Source organism: Carcharodon carcharias, assembly GCF_017639515.1.
Source record: "Carcharodon carcharias isolate sCarCar2 chromosome 24 unlocalized genomic scaffold, sCarCar2.pri SUPER_24_unloc_19, whole genome shotgun sequence".
Classification (NCBI taxonomy): domain Eukaryota; kingdom Metazoa; phylum Chordata; class Chondrichthyes; order Lamniformes; family Lamnidae; genus Carcharodon; species Carcharodon carcharias.
The window spans coordinates 199,724-219,693 of NW_024470594.1; the positions used below are offsets into that span (position 1 = coordinate 199,724).

Sequence of the window (19,970 nt, forward strand, 5' to 3'; positions counted from 1 at the left end):
TTTACCCAGAGTGTTGATTAAAATATAACTGTATTAGTTCCGGCAATGCGGAACATTACATTCTAATCAGGAGGCCTGATTTCGGAAGGAAATAAAACAAGAAAAAAAAAAATTGGAGGCACTGGATCACCTCCAGTAATGTTTCAGTGATGTCATCACGAAAAACTTAGAGTACAGGTCTCAGCAGTAACGTTAGAGGAAGGTTACAGCCAGATATATTTGGATGATTCTCTGCGCAGATACAACTAGTAATGCTCGAGTAGGGGCTTCCTCAGTGTAGTTAAGTTCACCATCAGTTAAGTTACGGTGACGTCACCAACAGTAATGTTAATGAAAGGATATCACGAGTAAGAGTTGATTAGCAGGCTGACATGTTACCCGACAGTTGGGTTACCACGAGTGATGGAATGGTAATATCACCATCATGAGCACGAGAATAGAATCACCATGAAAATTATGGAATAGGATCACAGTGAATAATCCGAATGCAAAATACAGCGATTCTGGAAATCTGAAATTAAAAAAAGTCAATGTTGACTATTACCTGAAACATAAACTCTGATTCGGTTTCTTCTGATTGCACAAGATTTGCTGAATGTTCCCAACATTTTCTGTTTGTATTTCACAACAAAAATGTTGGAGTAGGACATCCCTTTGTTGGACTGGAGTTATCATTAATAATAAATAAATTAAAATCACCACGGATGTTTTTGTAACATGTTTCCCAAAATTCATGTTGGAGTAGATAACGACTAGTACTGTTGATTGACAGCACAGCATAAATATACGGATATCGTCAGCATTTTTACTATAGGAGCAATATCATCGCCAGTATTAATGAGGCCCAGTCGTCACGAGGCATAGCCACAGAAGATAGCAAATGTAAGTTATATAATTATAGTCCATGATAAGGTCACGTTCTGCACTGTTGAGTCAACATCGCACCCGAATAAAATGAAGCGCAAGGAATCCAATCCTGTCCATATGGGATGTTCCTTTCAACATGCAAGGGGGCATGCTCAGAAAACATTCCATCTTTAGTTATTTTTCGATCATTAGTTTTAATTGGCGAAGTTTCTGGAACTGAGCTGGTAAATTTCCCCATTACCGGAACAACGTTCCTGAAGAGATAAATTAGCGGCTTGTTTGTTAAGAGACTATAACTAACACGAATCACTGCGTAAGCTGATTTCCTCACCGGGAAACAAATTGGCCTATATAGGGGGAAACAGTTATAGATCTTCAATACAATCAGAAAACAGATTGAGCTCTCACTTCCTTTTAAAGAAATGACCCAGCCAACGATTCGACAAGTAACGGATATTTACGACCCGATTCCTGCAGTCTTTGCTATTCCCGATAAGTCAGTGTTGTCTAATAGCTGTTGAGTATTTCACTGTTCGTAATTATATGGCTGATGATGGGGATGCCTCACTGCCGAGGTAGTTCTCTAGTGGGATAAATTGCTGAATATCAGCGGGAACCTTAGGCCGTTCACAGGGCCCATGAACCGCTGTTCTGCTCAGTAGATTGTTGGCACCTGGAGTTTAAATTTTCCCCTCGCACTGGAGGTGAAGGATGTTGTTTCCCTGCCCCTCCAACGGTTAATAGATCAATAAAGGATATGTTGTCTATTATTCAACGTAAACATCTCATAAGTCATATTGTCCATTGTCGACATTGCAGCGATAATTCCTAGTACTGCAGCGTCCTCCTCCCAGCAGGGGGCGGGAAGGTATTTTGAGAAACAGTGAGCTGCTCCACATTCCTCCCTCGCAAAGAATCTTTGTGGTTCTACCGGCTTCCTTGATATCCTGAATGGCTGCTTCAGGGTGATTATAAATAGACAACGGGCAACGTTCTGAATTACTTTGGGTAGTTTTTTTTTTTCTTCAGCTGAATGTTTTTTTTTAATTTATTAATTCCTGCAATGGATTAGAACTTATATTGAACACTGGTGGGACCTGGTGCCCTTCCCGAGATTCCCATCTCCAAATAATCAGAAGGAGCCGAGTTTAAAACAATTTTTACTGACAGATGGAGCGTCAGTGCCAATTTATCAAATTCACTCGGTGTATCATACGATCATGGCTTGATAACAGGAATGTTGTAGTTAAGGACATTTGTTTACTATTTGACTATTGAAATTCAACAAGTTATAGAAGTTTCCCATTTTCCCTTCACGAAACTTATATGGGTAACTGGCCAGTCTCTGCGAGCTATTTGCGGGTGATTTGCAGTGTTGAGTTACATTGAGCCTCAATCCAGAGACGAGGCGATGGTTTTTCAAAGGAAATCGGGTGTTTTGTCCGACAGATGGCTGGTCCTAATCAGCCAGTTTTACTCAATTTCCGGAGGTCAACAAAAGTCCCAGTTGAGGCATAAATGCATAGGAGCGATGCGACTGGTTGGAGTTTGGGGCTGCTCTAAATTACAGTCCTCCAGACTGAATTCGAGTGACTACTCTCAGCACTATGAAAACATCAGTCAGAGATTTACCCAGTCCATATCGAGAGTGTTACTGTTGAATTGAGGATGAATTACCTGAAAGAACGTAAGTTCCCAAATATCCCACATGGAAGAAAATAATGAATAAGATTTCACTTTTTATAGCATCCTCTTAAAAATATAAAACCAAAGTCAACAAATATATAATTAAATGCTAATTGTATTGGTAAAATAGTATGTATTATAATTGACATAGCTGATATATAACAATGATAAGTCTCACGCATTTATCAGGTAGCCCTCAGCACGTAGCTGGCACTGTGTTCGGTCTTAAAGTCTCTCGCAATTCCCTCTTGCTCCAGCATTGCTCAGCCACTGTCCTTAACGCAGTGTCTATTTCTTAGGTGGTCTCTATCAGCCACTGGATCCTAACCCGGCTTCATGAATATGATTATCATCAATATGGCGTTCTTCTTTGGAACCCCGTTCACTCGGGTCACAAGAGTCCTGTTGGCGGAGTTTCCCCAGACACACTGTCACTCCACCATTCAATAACCCTCTCGTATAGAGTATGTTCAGCCCTGGGTAAAATAAAAAAAAACTCAGCTCTTCGGCGTGCCTGTGTGGCTCATAGATTTTCTCAAGCTATACTTTTTTTTAAGATTGCTCCCACAAAAATCTTCAGCGAGAAACCCTGGGTCTGCGCCCCTTCAGCTGAAAAAGAATTGAACAATTTTTAGACGCCTGCTTGTTCTGACCATATACTGAAATCCAATCTCCCAGCCTGTTAAACTTCCGAATCAGTTTCCATTCCTGTTCCTGCTTCAGCTGGGCGCTGTCACAAAAATACAGCCCTTGAAACTGTTTAATCACAATATTTATTTTACGAATTTCATCAATACTAGCTAATATTATTAATCGTTTACGTGTATAAAGCGTGGGCTAGAAATGCACCTAATTTCCCATAATATTCAGTGGAAAGTACCTGAGTGTCCACTTTATCTACTTTCTCTCCATGTTCCCACAGTGAACCTGATTCTCTCCAGAGGAAATTGTGGACTTTCAAAATGTATTTCTTTCTACATGTTGTCCATGGCAGTAGCTGATTTACTGGTCATGCTCAACAATGGTCTCGTGGATAAAGTCCTGAGTAAGCGCTTTCCCCATATAATCATGTCATACACACCCATTTGCAAGGTCATACTGAACACAATTAATACCAACCTGCATTTATCGGTGTGGTTTACAGTCTTTTTCATATTTCACAGATTTGTATCAATATGTAGTCACAACTTAAAATACAAGATATTGCACAGTGAGAACTGTGGCTACAGTTCTAACAACAAACTGTATCCTCTCATTTTTAGAGAACATACCAAATTGGTTTGCATTTGAACCGAAGCGAACAATTAACAACGTTGACTGGGGTTTCCAACCAAGCCAGGAATTTTATACATCTAATTTTGGTGCCATATTCATTTGGTTACAAAGTATTTTATTGCCCTGTATTCCTTTCACTTTGATATTACTGTTTAATTGTTTGACAGTCAGATCGATTTTAGTCGCCAGCCGAGCCCGGAAGGAGCTTCGAAGTCGCAATAGCGAGAATCAGAGTGATCCAGAAATACGGAACCGAAGGAAATCGATTATATTACTGTTCACTGTATTGGGTACTTTTATACTGTTGTGGCTGACAGCAGTCGTTTGTACATTAGTCAGAGGTGTGGTCATTCATGTACGACCAGACTATACAGCTCCTGCATACATCGCCACACAAACCGGAAAAATGCTCATTATTTGAGTTCCTGCACAAACACGTTTATTTATTCAGCTACACAAACTAAATTCAGGGAAGAGCTCAAGAAACTTGTGACATCTCCTTGGGCAATAACTCTAGGACAGGTTTTTAAAAAATGCAAAATGAAATCAACTCTTCCTGTTCTAACTATAATTAAACTGCAGCCAATTTTCCAGTTTTGACTGGTGGCCTTTCTGCTGTCACACAATATATTGTTTTTTAAAAGGTATCATAAAACACTGTTCCACTTTTGTCACGTGTTTTATGTCTGCTTATTTTCCATGGGGATTTTAATTGTTTCTTCCTAAAGCGGCGCACTTGCCATTCAGGGTGCATAGAGGACAGCCATTAGCATGTTACTGCATTGGAGTAAAACCTCTCTCTGCTTGCCTTTAGTCTCTTGTACGGCAGTTACTTCAATGAGAAGCGCCAGTTTGCCAGTTTAATAATAGCTAGGGCCCCAAAACTTTCAATGTCCACAGCAGTTAGTTTAAGTTGCTATTGTGCATCCCAAATGCTTTGGACGTCCTGACACGAGCACATGCGCTGAAGTTGCATCGGAAGGTTAAATTTCTGATTGGCTGTTTTGCATCAACCTGGTTCCGCCGTCAATATCTCCCAGACTGAGCTCACTGTCAGAGACCTGAGGGTCAGATACAGGGGACTTGCCTGCATACTTGCCCTGCGAATGTTACGTTGCGAGAAACTTAATCTAACTCATAGACTAAGCAGCATAACTGAACTGATCACCACAACCAGTGCTGCAACAGAGCACCACTACCCCAACCCCCGGAAAACCTGACTACTCCCCCAAACCAAACAGTGTACCGAAACGACTGCCCACCTGACTGCCCACCTCACCTGACTACCCACTCTCTGCCCCGACTACACATTTCAATTCAGCTACTTCCTTCCCAACAAGTCCATCCCCACCACCCACCACCCCCCCCCCCCCCCGCCCCCCACAACAGCCGTCCCCACGACCAGGCTTCCCTTTCCCGAACTGACTACCTGCCAACACGATTGCACTCCACAACCCTTCTACTGACTCAACCTGGCTACTCAACTGACTCAATGTCCCAACTGATCCAAACTGACTAATGCCCATCGGACTGCCTACACAATCCAGCTGCCCGCTTAACCCCATTACCCACCTATGCGACCCAACTGCACACCCAACATAAATGCCCAACCAGAGAGCAGACTGCCCACGCAACCCACTTACCAACCTAGTTGACCCAACTACCCACTCAAATTGTGTATCCATCTTCACGACCTTACTGCCCACCCAAACTGATTATCCACCTGTGTGACCTGACGATGGGACCAATTGATTCCCCCCGCACCCCTCCCCCTCACCGCACTACCGGACTAACTGCCTATGCGACTGGATTACACATCTGCCAAACCCGAATGCCCACCCAACGTGATTACCCACATATGTAACCCAACTCTCGTTCTCCAGGCAAAGGCGATTGCTTCTTCTGTCAGTTCTAAATTCCTCATATCCTCTTATCTGTGGGCGGTGCTTGCTGACCCTTCAAATCTTGGAAGTAGTGTCCTGCTTCACTCACTTCTTATGGTAAAACCCCTTGGCATAACTCGCCAAACTATATTAATCATATTAGTTTCAAAATCCAATGAATGTCAGGAAAGTGCAGATAAACCACTTAATTAAAACCTTCCTGTAGGAGTCTAAACACGTTTCTATTTTAGGGTTTTCATTCCTGCATTCAAATCCACCCATGGCCTTGTCTCTGCGATAGTCTATGAACTCTTCCTTCTCTGCAATCTTCTGAGAATTCTCTATTCCTCATATTCTGGCGTCATGTTCATCCACTAATTCTTCACTACATTATTGTTGGACTTGCCTTCAGGTCTCTGAGATCTACGCTGTGGAATCCTCTCCAAAAACCTATCTCTACTCCTTTAAAATCGTCATTAAAACTAATATCTGTTCACTTGCACTAATGCTTTAATTATCCGACGCAGTATCCTTATTTGTCCAAATGCACTCAATGACGTTTTTTTCATTAAGTTACATTGCGAAATTACGACGTTTTTACTTGCTAAAAGGAACAACCTATTCTTGTAAGCCTGTCTCCCACACATAACTGAATGGTTCAGTCCATTTAAACTGTGTAGAATATTAATAACTAAACATTATTGAGTAATGATTTCATTCGTCTTTCACCAAAGATCCGTCTGAAAGAATTTTCACATTTATTGTGACTAGAATTTTGTTAGATCAACAGTGTCGAGAACTTATCAAACTTTATCCTTTAAAAGAACGCTCTCCCATATGCAAGCCCTTACCGAGATCCTGTTTGTATTGTGTGTTGTGTTTGTGTGTGGGTGCATTGCTTTTGGGATATCTGATTTTTTTTTAAAGTTGGCGGGGGAACATCATTAAACTTCCAAGGTAGAAATTGTTTGTTAACCAGTTTTGCAACTTCTTCTCAAAAAAATAGTTTTTTCCAATAAAGCGATTATTTTGTGTTTGTTGAAATACGCATAGTTAAAGATTATTTATACTTGGGCGTAGCTTTATCAAAGGTAAATAGATGATCATTTGGTGGAGTTAATAAACAATCAAAGCATTCAAAGGTTGAGAGTGGGTGGCCTGGTCAGAGTGAGTTGTATGAAATTAATCAGGAGTTCGATGTGTTTTAATATAACTCGGGTCATTAACCTATATGAAGTAAATATAAAAATATTTACAATAAAATAATGAAGACTTGAATATAAGTTGGAAACTTTCTTTGTATTGCCCACAATGATTTCAAGGCTGCAATTCCAAATGTTGTCTTTAATATTTCAGTGTGTTAAACAGAGGTATGTGGAAATTTTAGGGGCAGAAGTAACCGGGTCGGCCATGTCCCTGGGTTAAGTACAAACTGCAGAAAATCTTTCACTTTGACACAATCCGTAGGAGGGAATGTTCTCAGACCTTTGTTTGCTAAAAGTATATTAAGCCGTTCATTTTTATTCGAATCAGTCCTATTTGAGTCCAGTTTTCTGATTAATCCACCAGGGAGGTCTGATGAAGATTATGTTCTGGACGCTGAGATTTTGTTTTCGGCACACCATTTACATCAAAGTGAAAACTGATGATGCAATATGCTTTTTCAATTGAGTTTAAATATTAGCAATGTTCATGGATGTAAGCGATTCCGTGGAGATGCATCGCCTGTGTCAATCAGGACCCTTTGCTTTGGATCATATCTGAGTGTCTGTCGGAACTGCAGATGAGATATCAGCAGAATTAGCTGCTTCTCAAAGAACCAGGTTTTCCAGTAATCAAACGGATAAATTACATTTACTATCCGATCCTTGCAGCAATATGTGTTCTTGGTACGCTGTTATCTCGGTTATTAGTAACGTAAATCGGTGTTACCTGTGTGATAAATTGATGATAACTCTGTTGTTTCACTCAATATTATATCTCCATGCATGTTTTTTCGCAGCTGCCTATTATTCTGTTGAATAGTGAAAGACATTTGGCCTAGGCATTATATCTGTAATATGTTTCTTCATCCAAACGTAGCGCAGTCACTGGAATATTTTCTGTACTGTAAAATTGGAGTCAAGTGTCTGGGTTAAGAACAGCTCTCAGACAATCAGAAGCCGTTATTAGCTTCATGTTGTGCAACAAAACTCACCCAGAGTATTTTACTAAATTTATTTTCATTGTTTGAAACTGATACAGTTCATGGTCTCAACGTGACAGCAGGTAGTGCAACGTCCACTCTTCACAATTCAAAGTGCATTTTAACTCGGATTTCAATACATTTATTTGTTATCACTTTTAGGAAGTGCGTTTCATTTTGTGCGTGGCTCGCTTCAGAGGTCTGCCCACCGACACTTTCACATCTCATTTACTGCTTCTCTGTCAATGAATACATTCTTACTGGGCTACATTACAAAATGAATGTTTTGATGTTATGTTGGGTCACTTTGCAGTGCAGATGTTAAAATCGTGAGCCGTTCTGTTTATCTACAGATTCAATATAACATCAATTGTACTGGTGTTTCATTTTTCGAACAATTCCACACCTAAACTTTGTTATTGTTTGAAATGGATTTTCAATTATTGTGAGATCTCTTTAGAAAGCATTAGTTTATTTCATGCATTGCAGATGAAGTGAATAGTGGAGCCGACCATATGGAGACTCGATTTTGATACAATTAACGATTAACCGAAGTTTCACCAGTTGATGCTGAGAATGGGAATCACCGAACACGGGGTTAGTGAACAGACTATGAGTATTGAAACAGATGTGAAAGTGACAGTTGAGAATGGTAGTTCGGATATATAGGAAGAGGAGCAATTTAGAAAGAAACTGAAGCAAAATAGAGGGATGGCGAGAAGGAAAGTGAGAAGATAGTGAGAGGCAGCTTTGATAATCGTTCATCAGAATGAACTGTTGAAACTTCTGGAAAATTATGATAAGCAGATTGGTTTGAATTGCTATGACAATTTGACAAATTTTATGCGATGTATTGTACTTCCAGAATGTGTTTATCATTATCAGGTCATCAATTTATTCTGGTGAATGTTGAGTTTACTGATTTGTGAGCAGAAAAAAATAATATAATTCAAATAAATTGAGAACGTATAGGGCATGCCTTGATATTGAATTATGATGTTTCTGCACTGTTTTAAAGATAAATATCTGCTTAATTCGTAAACGTTTATTTTATCCATATATTTTAATTTAGCTTTGATTGAATGAACCAAATGATTCTACTGGGCACATGGGACATCCAACCAGTTCACACCAGTAAACAGAACGTGGAATTGTTGTCTTGCTGAGATCTGTAATTGTTATTTCCTCTAACACTCTGTTATAGTCTCTCACTGTGTATCTCAGCATCTGCTAGCATTGAAATCTATCATCTGCCTTATTATAGGCTGCTGCAGTCTCTCCACCTTCCCAGGTCACCTGCGTGCGTTTCTTCGCAAATCCTATAAGGCCTTCTTACTTTTATTCCTTAAAATTTCACTCAAGATCTCGAAGTCAAACTTCCTTTTCCAACCTGATCCGAAGCTTCAGCGTCATCACTGCAGTTCTGTGTGGTTTTTTTTTCTTGAACTCTTATAGGCTCCGTGAACACAGAGCAACAAATTGTCAGCATCTCTCCATGCCTTCAAACATTCAAGCCTTCAGTGTAGAGCCAACTCCCAGTTTAATGCATTGTTTTATTTAACTCCATAAAATGCCTGCTCTCTTCCGCACCCGCACTGCGGCCTCACTTGGGGCACATCCAGCGGATCATGTGCTGACTTCAACTAGTTTGCAAACAAATTCCCAATTCATTTTTTAAATTGTGTGACAAATGTTTCTGTATAGGAAATTGGAACCCTGGCCAATGAATCAGTGTGCACTTCCTCTGCAGTAACAAAGACCTCACTCCCAATCCCGTTAAGCTGTTGCTTTAGTCACAAGCCTACTCACTAATTTAGTTTACTTCTTTTCTCTCCATTCCAGTAAATTTGATCGTGAATATGGTCATTCCAATGGAAGTGTGGTCTCTCCAAATAGATAATTTATCCGATCTCCCTATCGTTATCACGGATTCCATATTGGTGTGATGTAGTTCCAGTATTAATTCGTCTCAATACTCCTGTATGTAGACTTATTCACTCCCTCCTTTATGCAAGCCCTAATGTGTATGTGTATCTCACAGTCTTCTTCACTGTTAATAAGTTTATGCCAATTCCTTGTAAGAGCTTGGAAACAAAATATCGCAATGTGAAACAGTGAATACGCAGTGGACGCAGCAATGAAATGAATCGGAAGGATCCAGGTGTAGAGAACGGAACAAAATTCATCATTTTGCTCTTCAATATATACGGCAGTTTTTTTTTCTTTAATTTCTATGGATGCCCTCGATTGTTTGTACCATTTACCAGTAAAGTGCAGAAATGTGGTGTTGCATCACAGCCATCTTCATCAGTCATTTTGCAGCTGCTCAGTTCCTGTACCAACACCTACTTACACTGAGACCCAGCGTTAATTCGGAGAGGAACTGGAGAACGCAATATTAATTCAAGTTAATTTTCAACTTTTTTTTTTTCACAGGAGGTCCTGAAGGGACACCAGGGACCAAACTAAATTGCATTTCATGTTCAACACTCCCCAAGAGACAGAATGTTAACATTGGCCCAAATATTCTGGTCTCCAGATGGACATTTCTCAGAGGTACCCCAAGGAGAAGCACTGAAAGACCCCTCGGAAGTCCCAGCACAAGGATGGGGATGGCCCAGGAAGTTTCAACTACTCATGGGAAACCCCCCTCCATCCGGGGCTCTATGAAAACGTCTCCAAACCTGAGTTAATTTCGGAGACTTCAGAGAGATCCAGATAACTCTTGGTAACTACACAGCTGAGCCCCGAATCCCCAACTGGCATTCCCGACTACCTCCTGGCCGACACTCTGACTCGCTACTGACCCTCCGAATCTCCGACGCTTGGACCCACATCTGACCCTCCGCCATCCCCCGGCCCTCCTGGTAACTGAGAAGATGCACAAGTAGCAGAAAATTGCCATTTAACAAGAAAGCATTGAAACACCTGCGCTTTTTAACGGAGCTAAAACTGTTGTAACCCTCATCAAGAACATCCTGGAGTTGCCATTGACCAGGAACTGAACTGAACGAATCATATAAATACTGCGGCCGCAGGAGAAAGTCAGAGTTTGGGAAACCTGCGGCATTTAATTCACCTCCTGAATCCCCAAAGCCTGCCTACAAAATACACACCAGGCATCTGATGGGATTCACTTCTCTTTCCAGAAAGTTTAAATCTCGAAGAAACACCCAAGAAACTCGATCCCTGCCAAGACAAAGCAGGCCAGTTGAGAGGCACCACATCGCGCGCCTGAACCATCACGCACAATGGAAGAAATGAATTCTATTTGCAAATGCTCTGCAGCGTCTCACCTTCGGTTGAATATTCCAAACCGCCACCCATGACACTAAGAAAAAGCAAATATGCAAGACAGGTAATAAACCAGCACCTGGAGGACACCCTTCAAGCCACGGAACATTCTGACTGGAAATTTCACATCTTCATTTTCGTTCGGCCAAACATCTCCGAACTCTCTCTCTAACCGCACTGTGGGTGGCTGTAAACTGTATGGACTGCATGTGTTAGGGAGATAGATTAGCACCACCTTCTCAAGGGCAATCTGCAATTTATAGTAAATTCCGGCCTGGCGCACGACGTTTATATCCAAAGAAACAAGCAACACATATTAGAAGGAATGCCTTGCTGGAAGCAATGTTGGAGGCAGGAGTCACAAAAAAATTAATCAAAGAAATAACTAAAACTATACTGAACCATGAAAAATAAAGCGATGGGACGGTGCTAACAATCTAACATTTTTTTTTAAGACAGCAGGCTAAACAATGGAAATAATGCCTTGTTTCTGGGCAGTAAAGATCACTGGCTTTTGAATGTATGAAGTTGTGCGCCGAAAACCCAGAGTGCAGCACGTGATTATCTTCCGGTGCTCGATCCATTCACCACAAATATGTATGATCCTCATTTTCACGCGTCACATGTTATATTCATGCACTTGCAGAATAATTTTGTATTTATTTCCATACAACACAATTCACTCTCGACACAAATGATCATAATCGTAATTAAAACATTTCTGACTGCTGCGGAATTAAATTACAACAGACTTTATAAATTGTTGTTACGTGTAGGTGTGGGAGCAAGATGTCGTCAGCATTGTTCTGAAAGTCGACTCCCCTCGGAAGAGAGGAAGAGATGAAATAAATGATTTAGTCGTTACTTGTCGATAGAATAAAGATCCCAAAGCCGAAAATTCATGTTATATAGTGAGATAATTACAGATCATTCCCATATCAAAATGAGTTTACGCATTTATTATAGAAAATCCGTAATTCAAAAAGCAATTTAAAAAATGACAAGCTTTGGAAACAGTGCATCAAATATATTTAAATATAAAGAGACCGTGAATGGTATGTGAGCCCAATGATAAAATATGTACCATTCTATTATCACTGAGAATATCTACGAAGAAGATTATTTTTATACCTAGGGCTTTTATAAAAATAGTCGAATGATTTCGTATATTAAGGTATATTCAGTTCCAGACATGCGGACAGAACAACCTCTCTGATATATATGCCACAATAGCTTTGGATTTCTTTGATGAACAACATAAGAATTTCTGGTACGGTGGCTGTGAATACTATAATTCAATTGAAGGATTCAGTTCCTGGGAATTCTCCAGTTTGAATGAATGATATTTCCACTGCTACAGCCCTAATGATGAGAAATCTCCAGCTTTCATTATTGTTTCATTGTTTCACTGAGTGTGGGCATCGCTGGCTAGGTCAGCATTTATTGCCGAACTTGAGGATGTGATGGTGAGCTGCCTTCATGATCCGCTGCAGACCACATGGTATATATATATAACCACCGCGCTAATAACAATGGAGTCCCAAAATTTTGACCCAGGTTTACTTAATAATATGTCTTGTTACTTTTTTCAGTTCATATCTGACATCATCCTGCATTATTATTCAGCAGATTCCCTCAGTCCGAAATTGCGATTTATTCTATGTTACAATCCTGCCTTCTTCGTTAAGTTCATTTACACCCATTCATTCTTAAGATCGTGTTTCATTAATCACTTTGTATCGGACATATTCCTCCATGCATTGCACAGCTGTGTTGTCCACTTGCAGATCAAACTTGTTCGCGAACAGACGTTCCTGTTGGACGATCCAGGGTAGATCTCCAGACCCATAAACACAGATTAGATGGCGGTACCTTCCTGTGCAAGGCGGATACGTGGCTCCCTTCGCTACATCACCAGCCTCAAAAGACCACTTCACTGCTCGGGTAAGAACTGGGTCACTCTTCTGGTGTCCTGGAGTGTACGTTATGGAGCCGGGTATCTCAGGCATCCTCTGTAAGGTTGCCCAGATGTATTCGTCGGGGCTGTAGGTGTCCTCGGACCACTTGAAAAACGCTTGGATTTCCGGGTTCACAAACAAAGTCCTCACAAATTCTCTGGTGACAAGAATGTAGGCACCCCCCACATACATGGGACTGCTTATGGGTGGGGGAGACTTCTTTTGCTGAGTTCTGACAACACCGTTACGGATTTCATAATGAAATTCCCATCTTCTCTGAAAATCAACACAAAGAGAAACTTTTCTTATTTTCCAATTTACTCTTTATTTTCCAACCACATCGGAAATAACAGCGGCAACTATAAACATTCATTGTCTCAATTATTTTATATTTCATCTACTTTTTCCTGTATATGAAATATGCATAGGTCATGTTGATAGCGAGTGATTGAAAAGTGAAAGTATAGGAGACACAATAAGGCGGTGGCACAGGGCATGTTGGTAATGGCCTATTGGAGAGGAATGAATGGAGGTGTCACCAGGGAAGCTCAGGAATGTGAAATAAACAAAGGAAATTAGACGGCAATTGGAAGGCAAGCGTTTATTCTTTTAAAAAGAAGAAAAGCAGTAACTATCAACTTGCCAGGCCTTCAGTGGCCTGAAAATAGCTAAAAGCACATCACTTTTGCTTTCTTATGTCCAAACCAGCGGGTACCATTTGTTAGCAATGATGTGGTCTGTTTCCATGTTCAAATCAAGCCAATGCAGTGAGAGTAAAGCAAGAGCACATGCAGCAGATAGTTTCAGAAACCGTGTGCTGCACCTGACAAAGAGAGAAAATACTGAGCTACAGGCCACCTAGACCACATTGGTAAATGCGAAAATGCTGGGACCCATTATGAAGGAAGTCTTAACAATTCTCTCGAAAAAGCAGAGTATGATTAGAAAAAGTCACCCTGATTATACTAAAGGGAAATCGTTGTTGACAAATTGAGATGGGTTTTTTGAACATGCACCGAGTCGGGTAGGTAAAGGAGAACCAGTGGGTGTAATACACCTGGATTTCGAAAAAGCTTTTAATATGGCGCCAAAACAAGGGGTACTGTCCCAGTATAAGGACCCAATCATATTGGACTGTGATGAGGAGAAATATCTTCACTCAAAATCTTGTGAATCTTTGGAATTCTTTACTCCTGAGGTCTGTGGATGAATCATCGTTGAATATATTTAAGGCAATGATAGACATATTTCTGGATTCTCCGGGAATTACGGGAGATGGACAGCGGGAGAGAGAATGGATTTTAATTCTAAGATTAGCTATGATCATATTCAATTGTTAAAGAAAATCGATGGGCTACATGGTGTTCCACTGCCCCCTTTAATTATGTTCTTGTGTCATTGCATCCCGCCGATTAGCACGTTTCAAACATCCAATATGTCAAACAAGTCTTGCACTCTTGTTCCTTATATTAAACTGCTTCCACAGGTTCCAGGGTGGTCCTTTCCAGATTTGAACACATGTCTGTGCTCAAAAAAGCAACGATATTTTGGAGAAAACTGTTAGTCTCCAAACAAACACTGCCATTGTAACCGAGAATGAGAGAGAGAAAGAGGGAGAGGGAGAGGGAGATTGAAGGTGGGTTGGGTAGTTAGAAGGAAAACTAGGACACTGGATGGATGTATGACATGAACTGATCCATTTACCTTTTTGTAGTTTGGCGGGGCTACTGAGTCCATAATATTTGAGCCGTTCCTGGCCATAAGACTGTTGACTATCTCCCAATTGGTTTTCATTGGAAAGTCTTGTCCGCAAACATTTATGAGGTATTTCCACTGGACAGGGCTGTGCAGCAGCTCTTCCATACAGTTCAGATCAGCCTGAACTCTGGCCCATGAGGCGTATATCACCGATTCTAACTTTCCTGCAATGAAGACATTACTGAAACAGGAAGCGATGGCCTGGACAGCCGAGTGAAATTGATTTGGAGATTTCCTGTCCACGTGGACACAGTACACGTTCTGTGGAGCATAAATGCTTCTTAGGAGCCTCTCGAACATCTCAATGTTGCTATGGATCACCATGGAATAGGCCAGGGGAAAATCACGTTCGCTGTACTTAACGGGAAACTGATGTATTTGCGGATTTTAACAAAATTGTCACAGTCTTGCGTCATTGCTAAATAATCCGTTTCATTTACGGCTTTATGCTTGTTTGCGATAGTGATGGAGTTTAAAACAGCCTCTTCAATAGCTTCAGTGTCACCACTAATTATCTTCCAACAACGCGAGTTCTTTTCTGCCAGATTCAAGGATGCATATCGCACATCCTAACCTGATTTTTGTTCCACTGGTTTCCAGTAATTTGTGAATGAATTTCCTCGCCAATGAAAAGCACCACAAAGAAAAGTCGCTAAGAGACCGCTCAGGATATATTTCCGGTGTAGTGGCCAGCAAACAGGCTGATCCAACATTCTTGTTGTTCTTCCACAGGTATTTTGAAGACAATTACCAAACCGGATTACCAGATATACTTGATATTCAGATGTACAATCAGCAATTTTTTCTCTTGAAAAACGGCTATTCAGCAATTTGAGTAAATTGTGCGCCGACACTAATGAATTGAAAAGTGATGTTCCGGTCTGCAATCAGGAGCTGCTCATTCATCGGGATTCAACCGACCACCCGCGCCGACAGGTCCCACCTGATCTTTGTGTCTGGTCTAGTGAGCCTTTGTATTTGGTGAGACACTCTCTCACACCCTCACTTTCTCTGCTCTTTCAATTTCTGGTTTGTTCAATATCTCAGTTCCTTATCACAGAGATTCGATCCTTCATTTGTAAAAATCCGAGTAACAATATGTTTCTCCCTCTTGTGACTGGTGTCAATAAGTGTACATTTCCAACATTCTCTATTTCCTGTTCTGCATCTCAGGCCTTTCCTTCAAACATTTCTCATAGAAACAGCAGGAATCTCAGGGTATTTGCAAATAGAGTCCAGGTCCTACCTAATAAATGGGACAAAGTGACAATAGTTTAAAAAAGTCAAGAATCATATAATTTAATGTCAAATATGTGAGCTGTAATATAGGAATAATTGCATTCATAAAGCGTGGATGCGGCTTTTGTGAATCCCTAAACTGTTTTAAAGCTAATTAAGCATTTCTGTAATTTCGCTTGTGTTATACAGCGGTACTCAGTGCGTCCCCAGGCCTGCGCCAGGCACCTCTCTAACGAACTAACGGCAGTGCAGCTCAACTCATTTTCCACCGTCCTAGACTGCAGTACGGCCTCAGCACACATCTACACAGTGAAGCATTCCCTTAGTGCTGCCCTTCTGATTGTGAGGAAGTGTTTCAGTCCTGCCAACCAACAGGTCTGCTCTCCTTCAATACTGCCTTTCCGATATTGTTGTTTTCGCTCCAGGATAGCATGCTTACTGCCCGCCACTGCCACAACTCTGACCATGTCAACAGCTCTTTGATAGAGCCCTTTTCCAACAGTGCAGCAATCCTTCTGTCCTGCACCTCTGGTCGTACAGTTGTATTTCTACGTCATAACAACGCCCCCTCTACACTGGCTGTCTGAAAGGATTGAACTTACTCAGTAACGACGCTCTAATAGTTCCACAGTCCGTCACTACTGCCCCTCGGTCAGTAAATTCCATTAGTCCTGCCCCTGAAGAAATCTTGGGATATGTGGATGGTGTTGGATTGGCATATAATGTCCTTGTGTAGTTTTAAAAAGGCTTTGTTACAGTGCCATGTAATGAAACGAATTGCATAATTAAAGCCATGGGATTAATGCAGTGATGAAATCAAAAATGGTTAACGGACAGAAGATACAGAGCGGTGATGACAAGCCTTTTTATGTTGGTGGTAAATATAGAGTGTTTTTTTTTCCAGGTACCGATAATAGAGTCTTTGACTTCTTAAATAGGTATTGATTAACAGGCGAGGGTCTCTAGGGCATAACTTAAAAGGTTGCAGATAAGGCAGAATTCCGAAATGGAGTAAGCAATAAGGCGGATAACAATAAACTTCAGTAGGATATAAACAGAGAGGTGAAATGGGCAGAAACATGGTATAAAATTTATCAGTGCAAAGTCTGAAATGATGCAAGTTGTGGGGAAGAAGAGGAGTTAAAGTCAATGGTGCGAAGGTGCTGGAGTAGAGAGACCTGGTCTCATCGATGTACTGATCTTTGAAGCTGAACTTTCAAAGTTCAGCAAACAGACAACATCCTCGCTTTGTTTTGGATGATTAAGTTATGCAAAGAACAAAGCTTTCCAAAAGCTTCATCAGCCATTATTTTGGACTCAGTTGGGTGAGGACATTTCAGAAAGGATACCAGGATCTTGAAGAGGCTGGGCAAATAATTTAATAGAATGCTGCTGGGAATGCGTGACACCTGTTTTGTGGAGGAGCTGGAGACCTGTGACTGTTTTCCTTAAAGCAGAAACGTGAGGATGCGATCTGAAAAAAGTGTCAAATCCACGAACGATTCTGATAATATAAACATGAAAATAATTGGAATGTCAGATGGATTGGTAGCCGGACAACACAGACTGAAAATGGTTAATGCAGCAAACAGGCAGCAAGCAGAAACATGTTTTAAATAGTGAGATGCTGTTATCTTGATCACAGTAACGTCCAAAAGAGAAAAGGATAAAAATTTGAAGGGATTAGTTTTCCCTGGCCTTGGGGTCACAGCGGACGACGGATCTAATTATAAGTGTCTACTAAAGAGACATTGGAAGTAAGATGAGATACCTGCCTGCCTTCTTGTTATCTCGTTCTATAATGTTATGATTCTAGAGTGAATTCACCAGCAACTGCATAGCTGATAGACCCGTTTAGCTATCTAGCTAAGTCCTTGGTTGGAGGGATTGTCCAATGAAGGAAGATTAAGCAGTCTGTGCCTTCATTCCCTGGAGGTTTGAACAATAATGCGTGATCTCGTTCAAATTTGCAAAATTCTTTAAGGGCTCGACAGGGCTGATGTAGGCTTGTGATTCTTGTGAGTGGGGACAGGGGGGGGGCAGCGGTACTAGAAACAGGAGACAAAGTATCAGTATAAGGGGATTTAGGACTGAGGTGAGGAGGAGATTGTTCACTCAGTGGGTGGTATATATCTGGAATTCCATGACCCAGAGGGCTGTGGACGGTCAGCCATTGGGTACAAGACTCAGATGGATAGATCTCTGCATGCCAAAACATCAGGGGATACGGGGATAATGCAGCAAAAAACGTTGAAGGCGAAGATCAGCCATGATTGCATTGAATGCAGAGCAGGCTCGAAGAGCTGGAAAAACTCCACAGGTCTGGCAGCAATGGCGGAGAAGAAAAGAGTTGACGTTTCGAGTCCTCATGACCCTTCAACAGAACTAGGTGAATCCAAGGAAGGGTTGAAATATAAGCTGGTTTAAGGTGTGTGTGTGTGTGTGTGTGTGTGGGGTGGGGGGGGGTGCGGGGGGGTGGTGGGGGGTGGTTGTGTTCGGTGGGGAGAGAGAAGTGGAGAGGGGTGGTCTGGTTGTAGGGACAAACAAGCAGTGATAGAAGCAGATCATCAAAAGATGTCACAGACAGCAGAACAATAGAGCACATAGGTGTTGAAGTTGGTGATATTATCTAAACGAATGTGCTAAGTAAGAATCGATGGTAGGGCACTCAAGATATAGCTCTAATGGGGGTGGGGGGAGCATAAAAGATTTAAAAATATATTAAAATAATGGAAATAGGTGGGAAAAGAAAAATCTATATAATTTATTGGGAAAAAACAAATGGAAGGGGGAAGAGACAGAAAGGGGGTGGGGATGGAGGAGTGAGTTCAAGACCTAAAGTTGTTGAATTCAATATTCAGTCTGGAAGGCTGTAAATTGCCCAGTTGGAAGATGAGGTGCTGTTCCTCCAGTTTGCGTTGGGCTTCACTGGATCAATGCAACAAGCCAAGGACAGACATGTGGGCAAGAGAGCAGGGTGGAGTGTTAAAATGGCAAGCCACAGGGAGTTTTGGGTCATTCTTGCAGACAGACCACAGGTGTTCTGCAAAGCGATCACCCAGTTTACGTTCGGTCTCTCCAATGTAGAGGAGACCACATTGGGAGCAACGAATGCAGTAGACTAAGTTGGGGGAAATGCAAGTGAAATGCTGCTTCACTTGAAAGGAGTGTTTGGGCCCTTGGACGGTGAGGAGAGAGGAAGTGAATTAAGACTTATCGTGTTTAGTTGGGAATGTGGAATTCGAAACGGAATCATTCAGCTATCAGCGTATTGAATAGCGAAGCAGGCTGAATGTCCGAATGGCTTACTCCTGCTCCCCATCTTCTTTGTTCTAGAGACCTGCCCCTATCTCTACCCCAATATTCTTCGAATGCAATCCATTGGATGAAGTTACATATCCACTATTGACATAATCATATTCCGAGTGTTTTTAAACTTCTGACCATTTCCATTACCTCTGACATCTCGCTCCTGCTGACATTTGGCAGTAACATTGTTGGGGTAGAATCACAAAGGTCATATTTTTCCTTTTGCACATTTCATGATTTCAGTCCCTCTGTTCGCTTCGGACTGTGCCCATCCTAGTCTATAAAAAGGATAAAAGGAGCCTACCATTACTTGAACCGTTAAGTTCCTGCAATATTTTCTAAACTGCTCGCAAACTTGACCCTCAAAATTATACTAGTTTTTCTTGATCTGTGGTATACACCTAATAATATTAACTACATGTATTTCATTTCTCAGCTGCATTAGTCCGGTGCTGTAAGAGCTTATTTCACGAATGTTGCCACTTAAGATCTCGTTTATTTCAGAGCCTATCTTTC

General features: G+C 41.3%; 1 protein-coding gene across 1 annotated transcript; it reads right to left on the reverse strand.

Moving 5' to 3' along the window:
• Window positions 1–12,899: 12,899 nt before the first annotated feature.
• LOC121273505 (beta-1,3-galactosyl-O-glycosyl-glycoprotein beta-1,6-N-acetylglucosaminyltransferase 3-like) lies at window positions 12,900–15,444 on the reverse strand (the record flags this gene model as incomplete). The annotated part of the gene is given in 3 exon segments (XM_041180675.1): window positions 12,900–13,424; window positions 14,853–15,262; window positions 15,265–15,444. Coding segments are annotated over 3 exon segments (1,115 nt in total), but the record flags the coding sequence as incomplete, so codon positions are not given.
• Window positions 15,445–19,970: the final 4,526 nt, after the last annotated feature.